General features: G+C 42.0%; 1 protein-coding gene across 7 annotated transcripts; it reads right to left on the bottom strand.

Moving 5' to 3' along the window:
* Positions 1-203: 203 nt before the first annotated feature.
* LOC115145286 (sentrin-specific protease 5-like) lies at positions 204-15,131 on the bottom strand. 7 transcript variants are annotated; one of them, XM_029686736.2, is made up of 11 exons: positions 15,009-15,126; positions 10,868-10,993; positions 8,625-9,838; positions 8,438-8,543; positions 8,151-8,298; positions 7,942-7,989; positions 7,719-7,796; positions 4,263-4,400; positions 2,188-2,271; positions 2,051-2,101; positions 204-1,941 (listed from the first exon to the last, which is right to left on the bottom strand). In XM_029686736.2, exons 3-11 carry the CDS (start codon positions 9,523-9,525, stop codon positions 1,831-1,833), a joined length of 1,665 nt encoding a protein of 554 aa, XP_029542596.1. In that variant the 5' UTR covers positions 9,526-9,838; positions 10,868-10,993; positions 15,009-15,126; the 3' UTR covers positions 204-1,830. The 7 variants fall into 7 exon arrangements, with proteins under 7 accessions (XP_029542596.1, XP_029542598.1, XP_029542599.1 ...); XM_029686738.2 differs by having other exon boundaries at positions 15,014-15,125; XM_029686739.2 differs by lacking the exon at positions 10,868-10,993.
* Between the last annotated feature and the right edge of the window lie 2,666 nt (positions 15,132-17,797).

The following is a 17,797-nucleotide window of genomic DNA, read 5'->3' as shown; positions in this document are numbered from 1 at the left end:
AAAAAGCCAGACCTGGAATGTGAAGCTAACACAAGCTGGTTAGCTTTAGAAAACCCTGAGTAGATCTAGCTTGTGTCATAGGACACCCCTCTGTTCGGTGTGGCTGGGCCTCTGGGTTGTTGCATCCTCCTGATGTAATCTCTCAAACATGAATTAAAACCAATGTAGAGAAAATGAATGCCTAAGTCATACAAGCTACATCATGGTGTTTGTATGAATGTATTCAGGAGTCAACTTAGAAAGGAAACTGTGCCACCGTTTAGGATGAGACGCATACATTGGGAACTTCTATTAACATGACATTTTGAGGACAGTTTTCACATCTAGAGAATCCCAATTTAACCCTTCTGGGTATCTATTTGTAAGTATAACCCTGTATTACATCAACAAATTGCAATACAATATTTTAGGTTCTACCACAGCAGCTTAAAATCAGGAACAATATCAAATAAAAACCAGAAAGTCTCTCTCAACGAAGATTAAACAGATTTAACCCTAGTACAGAGAATGCTGTGAACATGATCTCTAATGGTACCTAGTGTGCTGGAATGAAATGGATGACAGTATAGATGGATTCATTCAGCATGTTCGACAGCAGCGTTTCCCCAACTACACCCAGTCTGTGGACCAGCTCCCTCAGATGGGTAACTGATGCCAACTGAGTCAGCTCAAGTGCTTGGTGGTCCTCCAATGAGAACCATAGCTTGCCAGCCCCTCATACAAAAAAAAGGCATTACTTCTTCCTCAGTACACTATGTCAAGATATGCGGTTCAAAAACAATAAGGTGTACAGTATTTGACAGAAGTAGAAAGAGCAGTGTTTATGAAGCCATTTTCAGTGGAGTAGCATTGCCAATTGTAACTAAATATCTCCCACTTAACTCCTGAAAGATCAATGTAATGGCGCAATGTAAATGTAATTTCTGATTGAGCCGACACGTGTAATATTTACCGAATGCGGAAACATTGAAATGTAAAAAAAGGCAGTCTCCCTATAGTTCGGATCTTCCACATTGAATCTAAGCTCAACTGTCTCAACTGCTGTTTGATGCAAAGGAGTTTCACAAGAACTAAGAGCTGAATTCAATCCCTAGCGGGAAAGATCCACGTTATAGCTCGATTTACATTTCAAGACAATGTTCCCGCGTTTGCAGAGACTGCATCCACGTAAATGCTGCATGTCAGCGCAATTGGAAATGACCTTTAATTTGTAAAATGTGGATCGTCCGGTATACAGATGGAATCTAGCCCAAGAGAGTGGAAGTAGTGACAAAACGGTACATTCAATTAAAAGCTAACCTTTGATGAGTCTTGTTCTTTACCGCACTAGTCAGGCAGAGATTACATGATATAAAACAAGAACCTTCAAATTTCACCCAATGTCCCATATAATCTGCCATTTACATTTCAAGAACTGAAGTTAGGAAACGGTATCAGCACATATAGGTCCGTCACTGGCATCTGAAACCTTATAGCAGCAGCTTTAGCTCCAGACCCAGGTCAGGCAGTCAACAATGGAAACTTTGTGGACGTCAACTCCCAAAGGAATTCAAAGTCTCAGGTCCCTCCCCTCCCGTTAAAGATTTTTTAAATTTTTTTTTTAAACTGGGCATTTAAAAATACAATTATTGCAGAATATGCACCGCTGGCCCTCCTCTGAAGGAGAGAAAAGACTGTCACCAGTCAAATGTCGTGTCTCTACGGCATTTCCTTCAGTTTCTCCTTGGCTCCAGTAGTTTAAAAACAAAGTGTTAAATGGCCCTTGTACAATAACAGTTGTTAACCCACAGTTCACTGGAGAGGCCGGTGTACTTTCTCAGCTGTGGTCAGTCAGTCACTCAGTTTACAGTCACAGAGCTCTTTGTAAATCCTCTTGCGGACTTTGGGCATGTCGTCCTGTGTGAACTGCAGCGGTTCTTTTAAAGCCAGGCACTTGCAGTACTGTGAGAAGCAGAGAAAAAAAATATTTTTTTTTAAAAATCAATAAAAAGGCTCACCATAGCAGTGTGCGTGTGGGGAATTTGCAGTATGAGGGAAATTCCTCACTCACCTCCAATACAAAGACTCCACAGTCACTGTCATTCTTCTGTTGAGGAATACCCTGAGGGTGAGAACCAGAGACCGTAGTCAAAAGAGCCAATTGGAGAATGTGAGAGAACAGTCACATGGTGCCATCTGAAACAATACCTTGTTTATAATCATCTTCCAGCCATTCTGATAGGTAGCTTGTTTCTTCTCCTTCGCCTCGGCCAGGATGTATCTCATGATGTTCTGTCGGGCCGATAACAAGAGGAAAACAAGGGTTTAGTTCACAAAAAAAAAGGTTGGAGTTACACACGGACTCCTACGAGGTTCCCAAAATGTGGATTAGGTAGACCAGGGATGAGCAACTGATGGGGGCCACAAAGAAAGGGAACTCATGAGGCCGCATTGGCTGATGGGTCTGTACCCACAGCAATACAGCCCCCACAGCAATACAGCCCCCCACCACAACCTTCTGAGCAAAACATTTTAGCAGCCAAGAGAAAAATAAATATATGTTTTGTTAATTTCCCACAATTTTACACATTTTGCCATGGGGCAGAGAGAAAATGTGTAGTTTTACAGCAAATATTATGCAATTCTACACAAATGTATGCCATTTTTTATGAACTCAAAAAAAAAAACTCTCAAATGCATTTATTTTCAGCAAACTTAACGTGTAAATATTTGTATGAACAAAAGATTCAACAGACAAACTGAACAAGTTCCACAGACATGTGACTAACAAAATCAAACATAAGTCAGTATCTAGTGTGGCCACCAGCTGCATTAAGTACTGCAGTGAATCTCCTCATGGACTGCACCAGATTTGTCAGTTCTTGCCGTGAGACGTTAGCCCACTCTTCCACCGAGGTACCTGCAAGTTCCTGGACATTTCTGGGGGAGAATGCCCTAGCAATCTGATCCAACAGGTCCCAGGCGTGCTCAATGGGATTGAGATCCGGGCTCTTGGCTGGCAATGGCAGAACACTGACATTCCTGTCTTGCAGGGAATCATGCACAGAACGAGCAGTATGGCTGGTGGCATTGCCATGCTGGAGGGTCATGTCAGGATGAGCCTGCAGGAAGGGTACCACATGAGAGAGGAGGATGTCTTCCCTGTAACGCACAGCGTTGAGATTGGCTGCAATGACAACAAGCTCAGTCCGATGATGCTGTGACACCACCCCACACCATGACCCTCCACCTCCAAATAAACGCAAATCCGACCATCAATCCTGGTGAGACAAAACTGCGACTCCTCAGTGAAGAGCACTTTTAGCCAGTCCTGTCTGGTCCAGCGACGGTGGGTTAGTGCCAATAGGCAATGTTGCCAGTGATGTCTGGTGAGGACCTGCCTTCCAACAGGCCTACAAGCCCTCAGTCCAGCTGCTCTCAGGCTATTGCGGACAGTCTGAGCACTGGAGGGAGGGATTGTGCGTTCCTGGTGTAACTCGGGAAGTGGTTGTTGTCATCCTGTACCTGTCCCGCAGATGTGATGTTTGGATGTCTGCCACTGCGAGGACAATCAGCTGTCCATCCTGTCTTAGGCGTCTCACGGTGTGGAGACTGGCCACATCTGCACTCTTCATGCCTCCTTGCAGCATGCCTAAGGCACAATCACGCAGATGAGCAGGGACCTTGGGCATTTTTCTTTTGGTGTCAGTAGAAAGGCCTCTTTAGTGTCCTAAGTTTCCATAACTGTGACCTTAATTGCCTACTGTCTGTAAGTGGTTAGTGTCTTAACGACCGTTCCACAGGTCATTACTTGTTTGAGTAACTTGCATGAGAAAGTGTTTAAACCCTTTACAAAGAAGATCTGTGAAGTCAATTGGATTTTTACAAATTATCTTTGAAAGACAGGGTCCTGAAAAAGGGACTCTTTTTTTGCTGAGTTTGTGTTAACTGATGATCAATTGGCCCCACCCTGGTTGTAATTCAACCATGCTTACCACAAGTTTATATCGCTGGCCACTAGACTAACTTACCAATCCCCCAAACAAATTGGCTGTCATGGGCTAATTGATTGACATTGATGCACAACCAAATGTCTAAATTGTACTCAACAGTAAGTTGAGACCCTGACTGAGCCCCCCCCCCCCCCCCCCCCAAAAAAAGAAATCAGCGGTCCTATGTTAAAATTTTCCAAAACTTCAAATGTTCCTCAAGTCTAGGATGAAATTCAGAGAAGCAAGAGTTTCATTGAGCAGCAGAGGACTGTAAAGTGTGTGTGATCATACCTCTATGGTGTATTTGAAGACAATGCCCTGTGAGTCATAGTAGTGGATGTGGTGGTTGGCCATGTCTACTGTGATCAGGGACCAGTGGATCTCCAGGTGGATAGGAATCAGCAGCAGACTCTTGGAAAACAGATCCACCTGCCAAACGGAGAGAGAGACCCGAGTGGTATACTACGAAGCAAGCAAGATCTACGCAGGTTTTCTAAAAGCTAGCCAGTTTCAGTCAGCGTCACATTCTAGTTCAGGCTTTGTCCATACTGGATGGATACCATGGATATTGCTCCTCTGCCTGCCCCCAATTCTAGCAGGCTTGTAACTGTGCGTGCATGTCTTTTTAATGGAAATTCCAAAGCCAAAAATAGTAAACATTCAATTGCCAAAACATTGAAAATATTCTATAGTCTCCGTTAGGTATCAATAAAAACATGGGAAATTACTTAATACGAGAGGCCATGCATTTTGACATTTTTATCATGGCTTTTGACAGCCATTCCAGAAAGCACTTCAATACAAACCAACTGGGCAGTGATGTAGCTAGGGTTCTTCATTTCACTCCTTTTCTTTGTCCTCTATAGCAGCGCTAACATTACTGATTTCTGCATGTCTAACGTTAATGCTAGGCTCAGGTTGCTGGTCCACTGGCTCTTCTTGTTGGCACCATTCATTAAACTTTAGTGGATAAAACAAATCAAAAAGTAACTTTTAAAAGTCATCCATGACGAGTTACAGGTGTTAAGACTAGTGGTTGTAAAAGTAGTAGTGCGTTGCTAGGTAAAAACAAACAATGCCACTTTATATGAACGTGGCCATGTGTGTTGTCTCTATCATGGACAGGAGAGGCTCTAACAATTCCAGGCTCTAACAATTCCAAACTACCCGTTGTATAATATGAAATACAATATTTCAGTTGTGTATATCCGTTTTTATTTGAGTAAATGATTTCTCATTCCGTAAAGTCATCATCTCTGCCCAGGCAGTAGCAGCCAGCCAATCCAACGTTCTGTGCTCCCCATACTGTACTGACTTTAGTCATTCTATTCAGCTAGTCTAGCCTGCCTAAGTATGCTGCAGAGCAGTCTTCTTCAAATGCATACATTCCTCACACAGTCTGTATCTAACCTAACGCAGCAAGTGCACAAAAAAAAGTGCATCTCTCCAGAGAGGAAACAAAAAGTTTTACTCGCGGCAAAATCTGTCCAAAAATAAGCCCAATGCGTTTCTATGGGCTTATTTTGGACCTAAGCTTGTCGCCTGCCTTCCCACCTTGGGGGCAATGGCTCCCAGTGTTAGGGTGGAGACATGAGCATTGCTTCATTGCATAGACGGGTTGGTTGTTTAGCAACAAAACTGGAGCGTGTGCAACTATGGGGCAAAACAGACTGGGTTGGCTTAGATGGTTGACAACATGTAAACTAGATTTAGTCACCAATTTGATTGAAAGCAAACATTTGCACACTTGTCTCCAATAATCCGTAACAGATGTTGGTTAGCAAGCGAGCAAAGTGTCGCCATGGAAAACACCTCAAAACAAGACATGGTATCAAGAACAAGATAAAACTAGCCGAAACGAGCCAACTATGATTCCTCACATGGCAGCTTCTTGTCATTGTTGCTAGAACTCTGGCCATCTGGAATCACAACACAGAAGCGTGTGCACCGTTTGTGACATTGTCAGTTAATTACTCTACAGTATACCGATTTCTGTCCGAACAGGCACCACGGATTATGGTCATTGTACAGTTGTGGCCAAAATCTTGAGAATGACACAAATATTAATTTTCAAAGTTTGCTGTCTCAGTTTGTATGATGGCAATTTGCATATACTCCAGAATGTTATGAAAAGTGATCAGATGAATTGCAATTAACTGCAAAGTCCCTCTTTGCCATGCAAATGAACTGAAACCCCAAAAACATTTCCACTGCATTTCAGTCCTGCCACAAAAGGACCAGCTGACATCATGTCAGTGATTCTCTCGTTAACACAGGTGCGAGTGTTGACAAGGCTGGAGATCACTGTCATGCTGATTGAGTTCGAATAACATACTGGAAGCTTCAAAAGGATGGTGGTGCTTGGAATCATTGTTCTTCCTCTGTCAACCATGGTTACCTACAAGGAAACACGTGCCGTCATCATTGTTTTGCACAAAAAGGCAAGGATATTGCTGCCAGTAAGCTTGCACCTGAATCAACCATTTATCGGATCATCAAGAACTTCAAGGAGAGCAGTTCAATTGTTGTGAAGGCGGCTTCAGGGCGTCCAAGAAAGTCCAGCAAGCACCAGGACTGTCACCTAAAGTTGATTCAGCTGCAGGATCAGGGCACCACCAGTACAGAGCTTGCTCAGGAATGGCAGCAGGCAGGTGTAAGTGCATCTGTACGCACAGCGAGGCAAAGACTTTGAGGATGGCCTGGTGTCAAGAAGGGCAGCAAAGAAGCCACTTCTCTCCAGGAAAAACATCAGGGACAGACTGATATTCTGCAATAGGTACAGGGATTAGACTGCTGAGGACTGGGGTAAAGTCATTTTCTCTGATGAATCCCCTTTCAGATTGCTTGAGGCATCCGGAAATAAGCTTGTCCGGAGAAGACAAGGTGAGCAGTACCATCAGTCCTGTGTCAAGCCAACAATAAAGCATCCTGAGTGTTTGTCCCATGTTTCATGAGCGGAAATAAAAGATACCAGAAATGCTCCAAACACACAAAAAGCGTATTTCTCTCCAATTATGCACAAATTTGTTTATATCCATGTTAGTGAACATTTCTCCTTTGTCAAGATAATCCATCCACCTGACAGGTGTGGCATATAAATAAGCCGATTAAACAGCATGATCATTACACAGGTGCACTTTGTGCTGGCCAAAAGGCCACTAACATGTGGAGTTGTCACAATGCCACATATGTCATAAGTTTTGTAGGGAGCATTGTGAACGGAGTGCCCCATGGTGGCGTTGGGGTTATGGTATGGGCAGGCATAAGCTACGAACACAATTGCATTTTATCAATGGATATTTGAATGCACAAAAATACTGTGACAAGATCCTGAGGCCCATTTTTTTTTTTTAAGGCATCCGTGACCAACAGATGCATATCTGTATTCCCAGTCACGTGAAATCCATAGATTAGAGTTTTTCAATTGACTGATTTTCTATAACGCAGTAAAAATATTCATATTTTTGTTAATTGCCACCTTTCTGCAATGAACTAGGTTGAATATTTGCTTAATAAAACTAAAACTTGCTTCAGCCCAGAGTCCATCAGTTCTTGACTGCTCTCGTTAGTAATTTAATTTCTAGAGAAATTGAGTATTGGGCTCACAACTATAAACTAAATGAAAGTCAAGTAATTGATCTGACATCAGTCAATTAGTTGTTTAATAACCACAAAAATAAAACATCATTTTGGTTAATTAATCACTCAGCACTACGGAGTTTATGATCTGATCTACCATCAGCTTACCTTTTTGGTCCATCTCTTAACCCCTTCATAGCCTTTGGCAACCAGCTGCCTGTGAAAGAAGCTGTTAAAGAAATGAACCTGCAGGAGAAAACAGAAGAAAATTCAGTAACCTTGGAAATGCAACATAAGACCGCCATCTTAACAACTCCCTTCTACCAATAACCCTTTGTTGAACATTCTGATCAAGGATCCAAAATGAATGCACTTAGGAATGTACTCCCACCTTGTGCTCTGTAGCCTCCATGATCAATTCGCCATACATGTTTATCACCTAGACACACAAGACAAAGAAATAGGAAAACGTTTACTTAATCCTCTTCATTCTTGGTGGAATATAGGGCCTCTGCACTAAAGTTTTTGAATTTCAGGTTAGATAAAACAGTGAATCAGGTTTCTAAGCAGCAAGCACCATTTTCTATGGGCCATAGCTACCTGGTCGTTGACCCAGTTTTGATCGTCCAGTGTGGACAGGTCCTCCAGGGTCAGAGTGTGCTTGTTGTAGTCTACTTTAAAGCAGCTCATAGGGATGGAGGCTAGACCCGCTTTGTACTTCAAAACTTCTAAATGGATGTTTAGCTTCCTGGTACAGAGGGATGAGACAGGTCAAACCAAGGGTCAAATGGAATTCCAAGTAGACAAAAGAACAGATGCAATCAGCATAACAATGGAAATCAGTGGTGAAAGTTAAACTGGTTTGTGGGGTGTCTCATGATTCATACTGGTCAATGAAGTCCGTGTTACACTTGTTCTTCAGGTGCGCCAAGACATCAGTCTCACTGAGGGGGATGAAACTCCCGTACGTCACATAGAAGAGCTCCAGAAACTCTGAGGGAGAGACAGACACCTTAACTAAAAAGGTCATATCCAGTCAAATTTGAAATCATAGTTACAATAAAAGTCTAGTACCATGAATGAGGTCTCTGATTCCTTCATGGATGCCCTCTTCTGGTTTGGGTTGTTGTGGTGATGGCTGGGACTGCTGTGCTAGGTCTGTGGCACTTCCCTGCTCAGGTCTTTGAGCCCACACTCCTATCTTGCAGTAATCTCGGTGGTCCCACAGAGCAAATGTGTGTAGGGTGCTGCACAGAATAATGCCTGGGGAAACACAGGCTATGGCTGATGGTTCCACCTCCATAGGGGCGCTACAGTGTGTTGGTTCCTCTTTGGGGACAGCTGATGTACCGTTGGAAAGGAAGACAGCTGGGTCACCAGCCTGGGTCAGGGGCTGCTTTATGACCTCCATCTTAGGGTCTATAACCGGCTGTTTGACTGAACCAGGGGCCTTTTCCCCCTCACACACAGCCCCTTCACAGGCTCTCTCCTGCTCTATTATTGAATCAGCAAAATGCTCAACCACTGATGTCGTTACCGGTTGAACCACAGACTTATTCACCAGTTTAACCATAGTGTACGTTAACTTCTGACCCATAGAGTTCAATAAGGTTTGACCAACAGAGTTGGTTACAGGTGAAGCTAAAGGGTTTGTTACCTGCTCCACAGCAGAGTCTTTCTCCAGCTCCTCTCGGATGGCTGTTACCTGTTCCTCTGTCATCAGGGTCTTCTTATAAGATGGGCGACCACACTTTCTCTTAGGGGTCTCCCCCAGTGCCTGGCCCTTGCCCGGCTGGGCCCTGCGTTGTCGGGACTTGCCACCCGGATTCTTCCCATGTGGGGCCTTCCCATCATGGAGCTTAGAGTTGGGCCCACAGCAGTCACATGCCTTCGGTGTCCTCTTCCTCTCAGAAGAGCGGCCATTGGTGCCCACCTGTGCTGGCGGCGTGTGGGGGGCTGAGCCGTCATGAACCATGGCTCTGTCCTCAGCCCCTACCCCATCTCGCCACGGCTGCCTCTGGCCCTCAGTGCTGGTCCCAGCCCTTCAGGGGCCCTGTACCATGGAGCTCCCCAGTGGATGGACTCTCTAGATGAGTCACACCAGTCTCTCAGATGGTGGAGAACGTAGATTCTCAGGGATGAGGCCTTGCTGCTCCTCCTATGCTTCCCTAAGCAGTACTCCGGATTGGCAGGTTTGTAAACAGACACCGTACCAACAAGCGTTCAGTTCCATGGGTGGTCTTCTTACAACCTGCTCCAACAACTCTTCTTAGGAGCCTAGGAAGAAGCTGCATTCAAGTAAAAAGCTGCGTCAGGCTAAACGTATCAAATTAACAATTTGTGTGTGAAATGAACATACTACTCTGTGCAATTTGATGACAACAGTACTGTGTAGATAGCTAGGAATATTAGAAGAAAGCGGTATGACCTGTGTTGTCAAATGTTGCTCCATCACAGATATCTAATCATTTCCTAGCACAAGAATATACTCTTAAGGAGTGTAGGAGAGCCTACAGTTACTTCTTAAGGTCCAAAGATATAGGTTATTTTCAGAGGTAGACTGGCTCTGGCAGCCAAAAACTCCATCTAAACATGAATCGATTCTCAATTGAAAAACAGTTAGAAGCATAAAGCCCTTCACTTTCATATCACATCAAAATAATTTCACAAATGGAAAATACACTTTCTGTACACGGTTTTAACCGGCTTCATCACAGCTGCTCTGCAGGCGATAGTGTGTTTTGAGTAACGGCCTTCTTCCGCTACACAAGTGTTGAGCATACTACGTAGCTAGTTAGCACAGGTGCCGCCTCAGTCTTTCGTAAACACCCGCTGTAACGTGGAGATATGGCCGTGTGGGAACAGTAACACTAAAAAGGTGTGTAGTAATTTAAAAAGATGCACTATGCAGAAATCGCTCCACCATTTCTTGGTTGCTAAAAATCTAATAGATTGGTCACAAACTAAAATTACACAAACTAAACTTGCTTGTTTTCAATTATTCTCTACCATGTGAAATCTTTTCCATAACCAAAAATATTGTATTTTCAGCTGGTGTTCAAAACCTAAAGTAAGATGCAAAAAAATAAACTTAACGGGAAGCATAGAAATAGCACACATAGAACAGATCTACCGCTTCTTAGGACTTGCTTTCAATGACAGATCTATACACACACAGTTCAATTTGGTCGGGTCGTCGGGTCGCCCAAAAGTCACATATTACAGCTTTAACATTAGATTCTGAAAATGCTTTATGATTTAAAAATGCAATGATTTATTGCTAATATGAAAAGGAACTTATGTTTCTAAAACCGTACCCGCAAGTGATGCGTGTTCACGTTCAGAATGAGCATCGGGGAAATTCTAAACAAAAGTCCCCCAGGAAAAAAGATTCTTCAATAGGCACTAGTTACATGCTGACCACACCGGACGCATTGCGTTTGCTGCAAAATAAATGTACACATACATGTTATTCAATCATTTCAAGCGAGCGTCTATATCCAGCCACTAATATATAAAACTTGGGCTGTATTTTGTTCTATTTTTAGACACTTGACACGCTGCAAGTCCCGCCTCACTATCTCATCATTGGTTTTTAGGAGAATATACCCATGTGGGTAATTGAAAGGTGAGAGGTTCAGACTCCAGTCAGTTGCAGTAATGCACCTTAAAGTTGGTTGCCAACAAGTAGTGGAGGCTGGTGGGAAGAGCTATAGGAGGACGAGCTCATTGTAACGGCTGGAATGGAATATCTTTAACTAGGCAAGTCGGTTAAGAACAAGTTCTTATTTACAATGACAGCGTACCAAAAGGCCTCCACATCACAACAAGAGACAACATAAAGAGAGACCTAAGACAACATAGCATGGTAGCAGCACAACACATGGTACAAACAGCACAAGTGGCAAGCTGCAGAGAAGTGAAAAGATGAGTGACCCAGGGATGTCTGTGCTTCGGGGACATTTAACAGAATGTGACTGGCAGAACAGGTGTTGCATGTGGAGGATGAGGGCTGCAGTAGATGAGGCCTAAGACGGTTTTATAAATAATCATCAACCAGTGGCTCTTGCGACAGGTGTACAGAGATGACCAGAATAGTATAGGAGTGCAGTGATGTGTCCTAGAAGGAGCACTGGTGCAAAATATGATGGCCGAATGGTAAAGAACATCTAGCCGCTAGAGAGCACCCTTACCTGCCGATCTATAAATTACGTCCCCGTAATCTAGCATGGATAAGATGGTCATCTGAATCAGAGATGGAATGATAACACCCAGCAACAGTCAAAGAGCTATTTGAAAGTTTAATGCTTAAAATAAGCAAATCAAATTGTTTGGGGACAGACTTGGTGGAAACTGAGGACTGAAGGTGATTCTTGGTAAAGATTACCACTCCAACTTTGGAAAATTGAAATTTTTTTATTTTACCTTTATTTAACCAGGTAGGCAAGTTGAGAACAAGTTCTCATTTACAATTGCGACCTGGCCAAGATAAAGCAAAGATCTGTCTTGCCAAAAAAGGTTATAACCAGAAAGGGTTAAACATCAGTATTCAAAATACTTTCTTAAACACGTCTCAGTAATGATCAACACCTGGATTGGAACTGTGAACCCACACTTTCAATTGATCGATTTTAGGTAATAAGCTTCTAGTGTTAATGTGCAGAATACCCAGGCTTTTAAAAGAGTAGAAATCAGTGAAACCGATATCAGAGCACAAGAATTGGGGCAAACAACAGTAGATAGGGTGTACATGCACATTTCCAGATATCATCAACAGTAATAAAATCAAGGCACGGTAGAGGACAGGGAGAGCTCTGCAGTGTTGATTTATTACATTTGAATGTGCATCAGATGGCAACAAGATCATATTACACAGCAATTGCATCCGGTAACATGAACACAAAGCCGGCGAGAGGTGGTTAGAATAGGATGGGAGGCCAAGAGTCCGTGTAACCAATAGAGAGTCAGAGTCCCGAGTGTGGGAACAAACAGTCTGTCCCACGGTTGGGTAAACAAGAAAGTTCAGTGAACAAAGCATGAAGGAATCATGAGACAAAAAGCAAAAATGCACAAGCAAAAAAATTACGACTTGGGACTAGCCATTATAAGGTCAGAGTCACTCGCCCCAACAGTGCCTGTGAGCTGGAGGCGAGCGAAAGCTCAGGGGGGTGGTACCTGTACCAGGGGGAGACAACCAGGACAGACGGTAAACAGATCGCCAGGTGGAATCCAAGCAGCAGTGCAGCAGGCAATGGAAGTAGGTGTCACACCCACTTGGAAGATTTTTTCTGGAGGCAGATCTATTGTAGAAAATGCCAGTAGATGGTCTCTGAACAGCAGGAGGGGGCTTCAAGGCCTCTGGATTTGGGTGGGGTAGCCTGCCATTTGTTGGGCTCAAAGGCTTTGACACCTCACACGTCAGTGCTAATTGAAGTTTTATCTGGTCTGTCTCAGTTCCAGGTTGGATAGTAGCATTAATCCTTCCAGGTCCTTTAGTCCAAAATTAGGTTGTAGGTTTGGATTTTTGATCTGGAGTGAATGTTATGCTGTGGAGGGTAGCATCCTGTATATGTCTCGAATTTCCTGTCTGCAGGGGCAAAAAAAAATTACAAAACCGAAGCATGGAGGATGAGAAAAATGTAAATTGACTCCATGTTTCTCATTCTTGATCCATGACACACATGCGGTAGTTAACAATCTATGGTTTTGTTTTATGAAAGGAGAGACGGAATCAGGGAGAGAGATGGAGGTTGGAAGGTAGGGTGAGGATGCAGGGCGAGTCAGGCAGCTACATTGTTCTCAGCTCCAGCAGTGAAATACATGGAACAGAATCAAAAATGTTGTTTCCATGTGTGTGATATCGTTCCATTAATTCCATTCCAACGAGCCTGTCCTGTAGCCCCCCCACAAGACTGAACTAGGAGAGATTACTAGAAACTATATAGGTTTCCCCTTTATCTGTGGACTCCTTGCCAGAGTAGAGAGAACACAATTTTACGTGATTAAAAATTGGTCGATATTCTACAAAGATCCATCAAAAAAGAGACCTTGTACATTTCAAGTAAAATAACAAACCAATGTTTATATCCCAGGACAAGTTGCTAGCAACAGCAAGCTGGCTAGATAAATGTTTCAAGCTGTCCCCAAATGAATATAGTTGGTTCAGAGTTCGTTTTGATATTTCAACCTATTTCATCATGTCTAGTGGGATAGACAAACTCAACATGCACACGCGCGGAGCCATTTTGGTCGTCATGTTGGGTCTGAGATAATCTTTTCTTTGCTTCCACCACAACTAGGACACTGATGTGACATTTATATTTATGATTCTGACATTTACTGTCTATCATTACATAAATAAAGACAATATCCAAATGTAAATTATTAATATTATTGGCATACTATGTATAGGGCTAATGCGTTTCTAAAATAACATGTATTACAGTTAATAATGGTTATGTCTAACAAATAAAACATCTCCCTGACAAATTCAGTTGCTGTTGGACTAATTACCAACCATGTGAAATTAGCCACAATAAGGATTAGCCACAACTGAAATTTGCTGGTGGCTTTCAAATATAAAGCCCCACCATTTAAAAGTGATGTAAACAGCTACAAATAGTGGAATCGTGCCATATTTGGACAAAGTAATGCTAAACAAGGTTGGAGAGTTGTATATAAATTCAACAAAAGACAACAGTTAATTTGACAACAAAAAAATGAAATCGCACTGTGGGTGTACTACACTTCAGACTTGGCGTTCATCCCAAAACCGTATTATTTCCCCATATGAATGACAACCAGAGGTACCTCATTTCCGGTTTTTAGGACGACAAACTGGCAAACTATTTTGTTTCTAGTTTCACATGTCTTTTTTTTTGCAGACTGTCTTATCCAGAGCGACTACATGAGCAACTGGGGTTAAGTGACTTGCTTAAGGAAAGATTAGGCACATAGTCGGCTTGGGAATTCGAACTGGCGACCTTTCGGTTACCCAACGTTCTTAACCGCTAGGCTACCTGCCGCCCCAGTTACCTAGCTAATATGTGACGGGAAAGAGGGGGGGTATCTAGTCAGCTGTACAACTGGATGCATTCAACTGAAATGTGTATTTCGTATTTAACCGAGAGGTGCCATAATCGACATCCACGTCTTCGGCGCTCAGCCATGTATACAATATAACTTGGAACCACTTTTGCGTGTTGCAATAGCTGGTTGGATAAGGCAAGGCTATTTCTCTGTTTGCTGTCATGTGTGTGAATGTTATATCAAAACACAGAAGAGCCACGATAACGTAGGAGGGGTGAACAAGCTTGCTAGCATAGCAAGCTGACTAGCTACCAACACAAATGGTTATTCCTGTTATTTCCATGTCTGGAAAAAAAGCGATCGGTCTGCACAGAAACTATTTTTTCCAGTAACGATAACTCGCCAATAGAAACACATAAAAGCACATACATTACCACATGTCTGCAATAGTGAAACAAGTTGCACCGCTACTACAATGATATCAAACAAATCACTTGTCAAACAATCGGTCTCATTAGTTTGCTGTCGCTTACTGATTGCGTCACATTTACGCGCAAACACTATACCATAGAGAAATATAGAGGACTGGAGTGGCCAAAAGGTCGTCTTAGCGTGGGAAGCACAATTAGCCTCAATGGCGCTGCCTACACTGTCACAGTTGTTATAGTGGCACAGATAGAAAGTTGTTGCCTTGCTACCCAAACTCCTTGCTCTGGCCAAACGCTACACTACGCCCACATACATTATTTTCTTCTCCACAATGAGTATGGATCTGAGTACTTCCCAACAATTTCTAGAATGGAAATCCATTCTATCAATATGAGTCTGAAACATTTACTCTAGTGTCAAAAGTGACTACAAAGTGTAAATAGAATCACTTTGGTCTGTCTCGTTTAAAACAGTTTGGAACTTCAGTGAAGGTTTGGTTTGGATTACAATTGAATTCTACAGACAAAGAACCATATATGTGACAATTTTTCCATTTTAAGATAAGTTATTTTTATATTATTAATTGTGTGTACCACATTAGGTGTTTTATGGTTGACAAATAACTCACCATACCTTCCAACAACTATTGATATTTTTTTTGTTATTTCAAAAAATACTTTTTTTTATTGCTATTTTAATTTTTAGAATGTGGAAGAACAGTATATCTCCAGTGATGATTTCAGTTTGTGGAAGAACAATATATGTTCCACAAACAATATATATTTTGCATGACTCTTGTAAGATGTCCTTTTTTAACACCTGATATGTTTTAAGTACTTTCAAGTACAGATGCCCTTCATGTAAATAACTTAAACGCAATGTGTAGTTAATTAATTTGTATGGAGGTTCATTTAAAGGTGGTCTATCAACTTTAGCACTGATGACTTTTCTTAAAAGTTGAGTCATGAAATCTTAGTCTCATTTAAAATTAAGCCCTCAATGTGAACATACTATAGAATAACTAAAAAAACAGAATACAATTCAATTAATTCAATCAAAACCAGCACAACTTGTACATATCAAGTATGGATCAATGTGATGTGCCAATATGCATGTCCATTATGCAGGTCCCTAAGGTCAATATTACAAAACGTTCAGAAAACCATTCTCTTTGCGTTTAACACTATGATCAGCAATTAAGTTTTGAATTGCGTTATACCCATGCTAAAGGCAAGAAAGGTCCTTCTGTACTGAGGTGACAGCAGTAAATAAGTATTAACTGCTTAGAGTTCATGCTAAATGTGGTGACAGAGAGACACTGTATATTGTAATGAATAAAAAAAGGGAATCAAGATCAAATGAATATTCACATACTGTATGTGATGACTTATTTGTTTTTAATTCATTCAGATTAAAAAAGGTTCAAATGATCACACACAAAATAATTCTCAACAGAACGCATTGTACATAACATTTTCTTCACTAGGAACATCTTACAATTAAATTAATTCAATATAATGTGCTGATTCAAATCATACACAAATTGATTCACATAGAAAACACCTACTATACATTTAATTTCCTAATAGGGGTGACATGTCTTCTGAAATGTATTCAGATTCAACATACTATACAGGTTCAGGGGATCATAAACTCACAGAAAATACAGTTAATTATGTAGATTGGTTTAACAACAAATTATTCACTCTGCGGTGATTTATAAAAAGAGCGTGCAGCAGCTGGCAAGTAGTTGAGCATGGTCATCAGATCTTGGTACTTGTTTTTTTTTATGGGCAGAGGACTCTCATATGTTCTAGGGTAGTGGCTTGCAAAATAGGGAGGTTGGGGTGTTGTGGTTTGGAGATCAGCCATGATTTCCATCCCTCAAATAGACTGTGGCTCTGTCTGGCGTACAGATTCCAAGGATCCTCAACTGAAATTAGAACAGAAACATTTGAAGTTCCTGACATCAATAAACAACGTTCACAGTCAAGCATAAGGATATTTTATTGTTGGAACAACATGTTGCATGTTGATAAGATGTTAGTAAACTATTCTCTGTGCAATACCTGTGACTTTTAACCACCTCACTGAGGTGATCTGTAGTCCAGCTGGTCGCTTGAGGACAGAATCTGGGAGGTGCCTGAAGTCTTCACATTGCATCCTCATCACCTTGAATGGTTTTGCTGGTTGTGCTTCAAGTATCATCTTTGAAACATCATCAGGTGTATGAAGGACTGACAACTTGCGCCTCTTCTCGATGGTGGCAAAAGATCGATCACAAGGATGAAAAGAATGACCAGAGACCATGAACTTCTGCTCAACTTGGGTAAAGTAACCCATAGAGACGCGCATCGACATCAGATTGAGCATCCGCCAGTTGTTATTCTGCCCACGGCATCTGTCACTGAAGATGATCAATTTGCGCACCTCTGGTTTGGTGAGTGGCGTGAATTTTGTCTTCACCCACTTCAATATGCAGCTTGCCACCTCAATGGGCCCTCGGTGTGCAATCCCTGCAGGATACAGTGTAACGTTACATATACAGTGCCTTGCGAAAGTATTCGGCCCCCTTGAACTTTGCAACCTTTTGCCACATTTCAGGCTTCAAACATAAAGATATAAAACTGTATTTTTTTGTGAAGAATCAACAACAAGTGGGACACAAATGATTGTTAAATAGCGCGTGGAAAGCTTGTGAAACCGGTTCACTATAGAAAAAGGGTGTCCAATAATGATTTTTCATGTATATCTCTTTTTTTTTAATGTCACATATATGGTTCTTCATT

This window comes from Oncorhynchus nerka, linkage group LG17, assembly GCF_034236695.1.
Source record: "Oncorhynchus nerka isolate Pitt River linkage group LG17, Oner_Uvic_2.0, whole genome shotgun sequence".
In the NCBI taxonomy this organism is placed as follows: Eukaryota; Metazoa; Chordata; class Actinopteri; order Salmoniformes; family Salmonidae; genus Oncorhynchus; species Oncorhynchus nerka.
Note: the sequence above shows the minus strand (reverse complement) of the source record. Positions and strands in the feature narration are given on the sequence as shown.

What these genes read in the sequence shown, in the direction of transcription:
- LOC115145286 (XM_029686736.2), bottom strand. Translation starts at nt 9,525, where the DNA reads ATGGTTCATGACGGCTCAGCCCCCCACACGCCGCCAGCACAGGTGGGC. An exon ending in AACACGGACTTCATTGACCA is followed by an intron (nt 8,299 to 8,437) that starts GTATGAATCATG and finishes CCTCTGTACCAG; the next exon opens with GAAGCTAAACATCCATTTAG. An exon ending in GTGGAGTCTTTGTATTGGAG is followed by an intron (nt 1,942 to 2,050) that starts GTGAGTGAGGAA and finishes TGCTTCTCACAG; the next exon opens with TACTGCAAGTGCCTGGCTTT.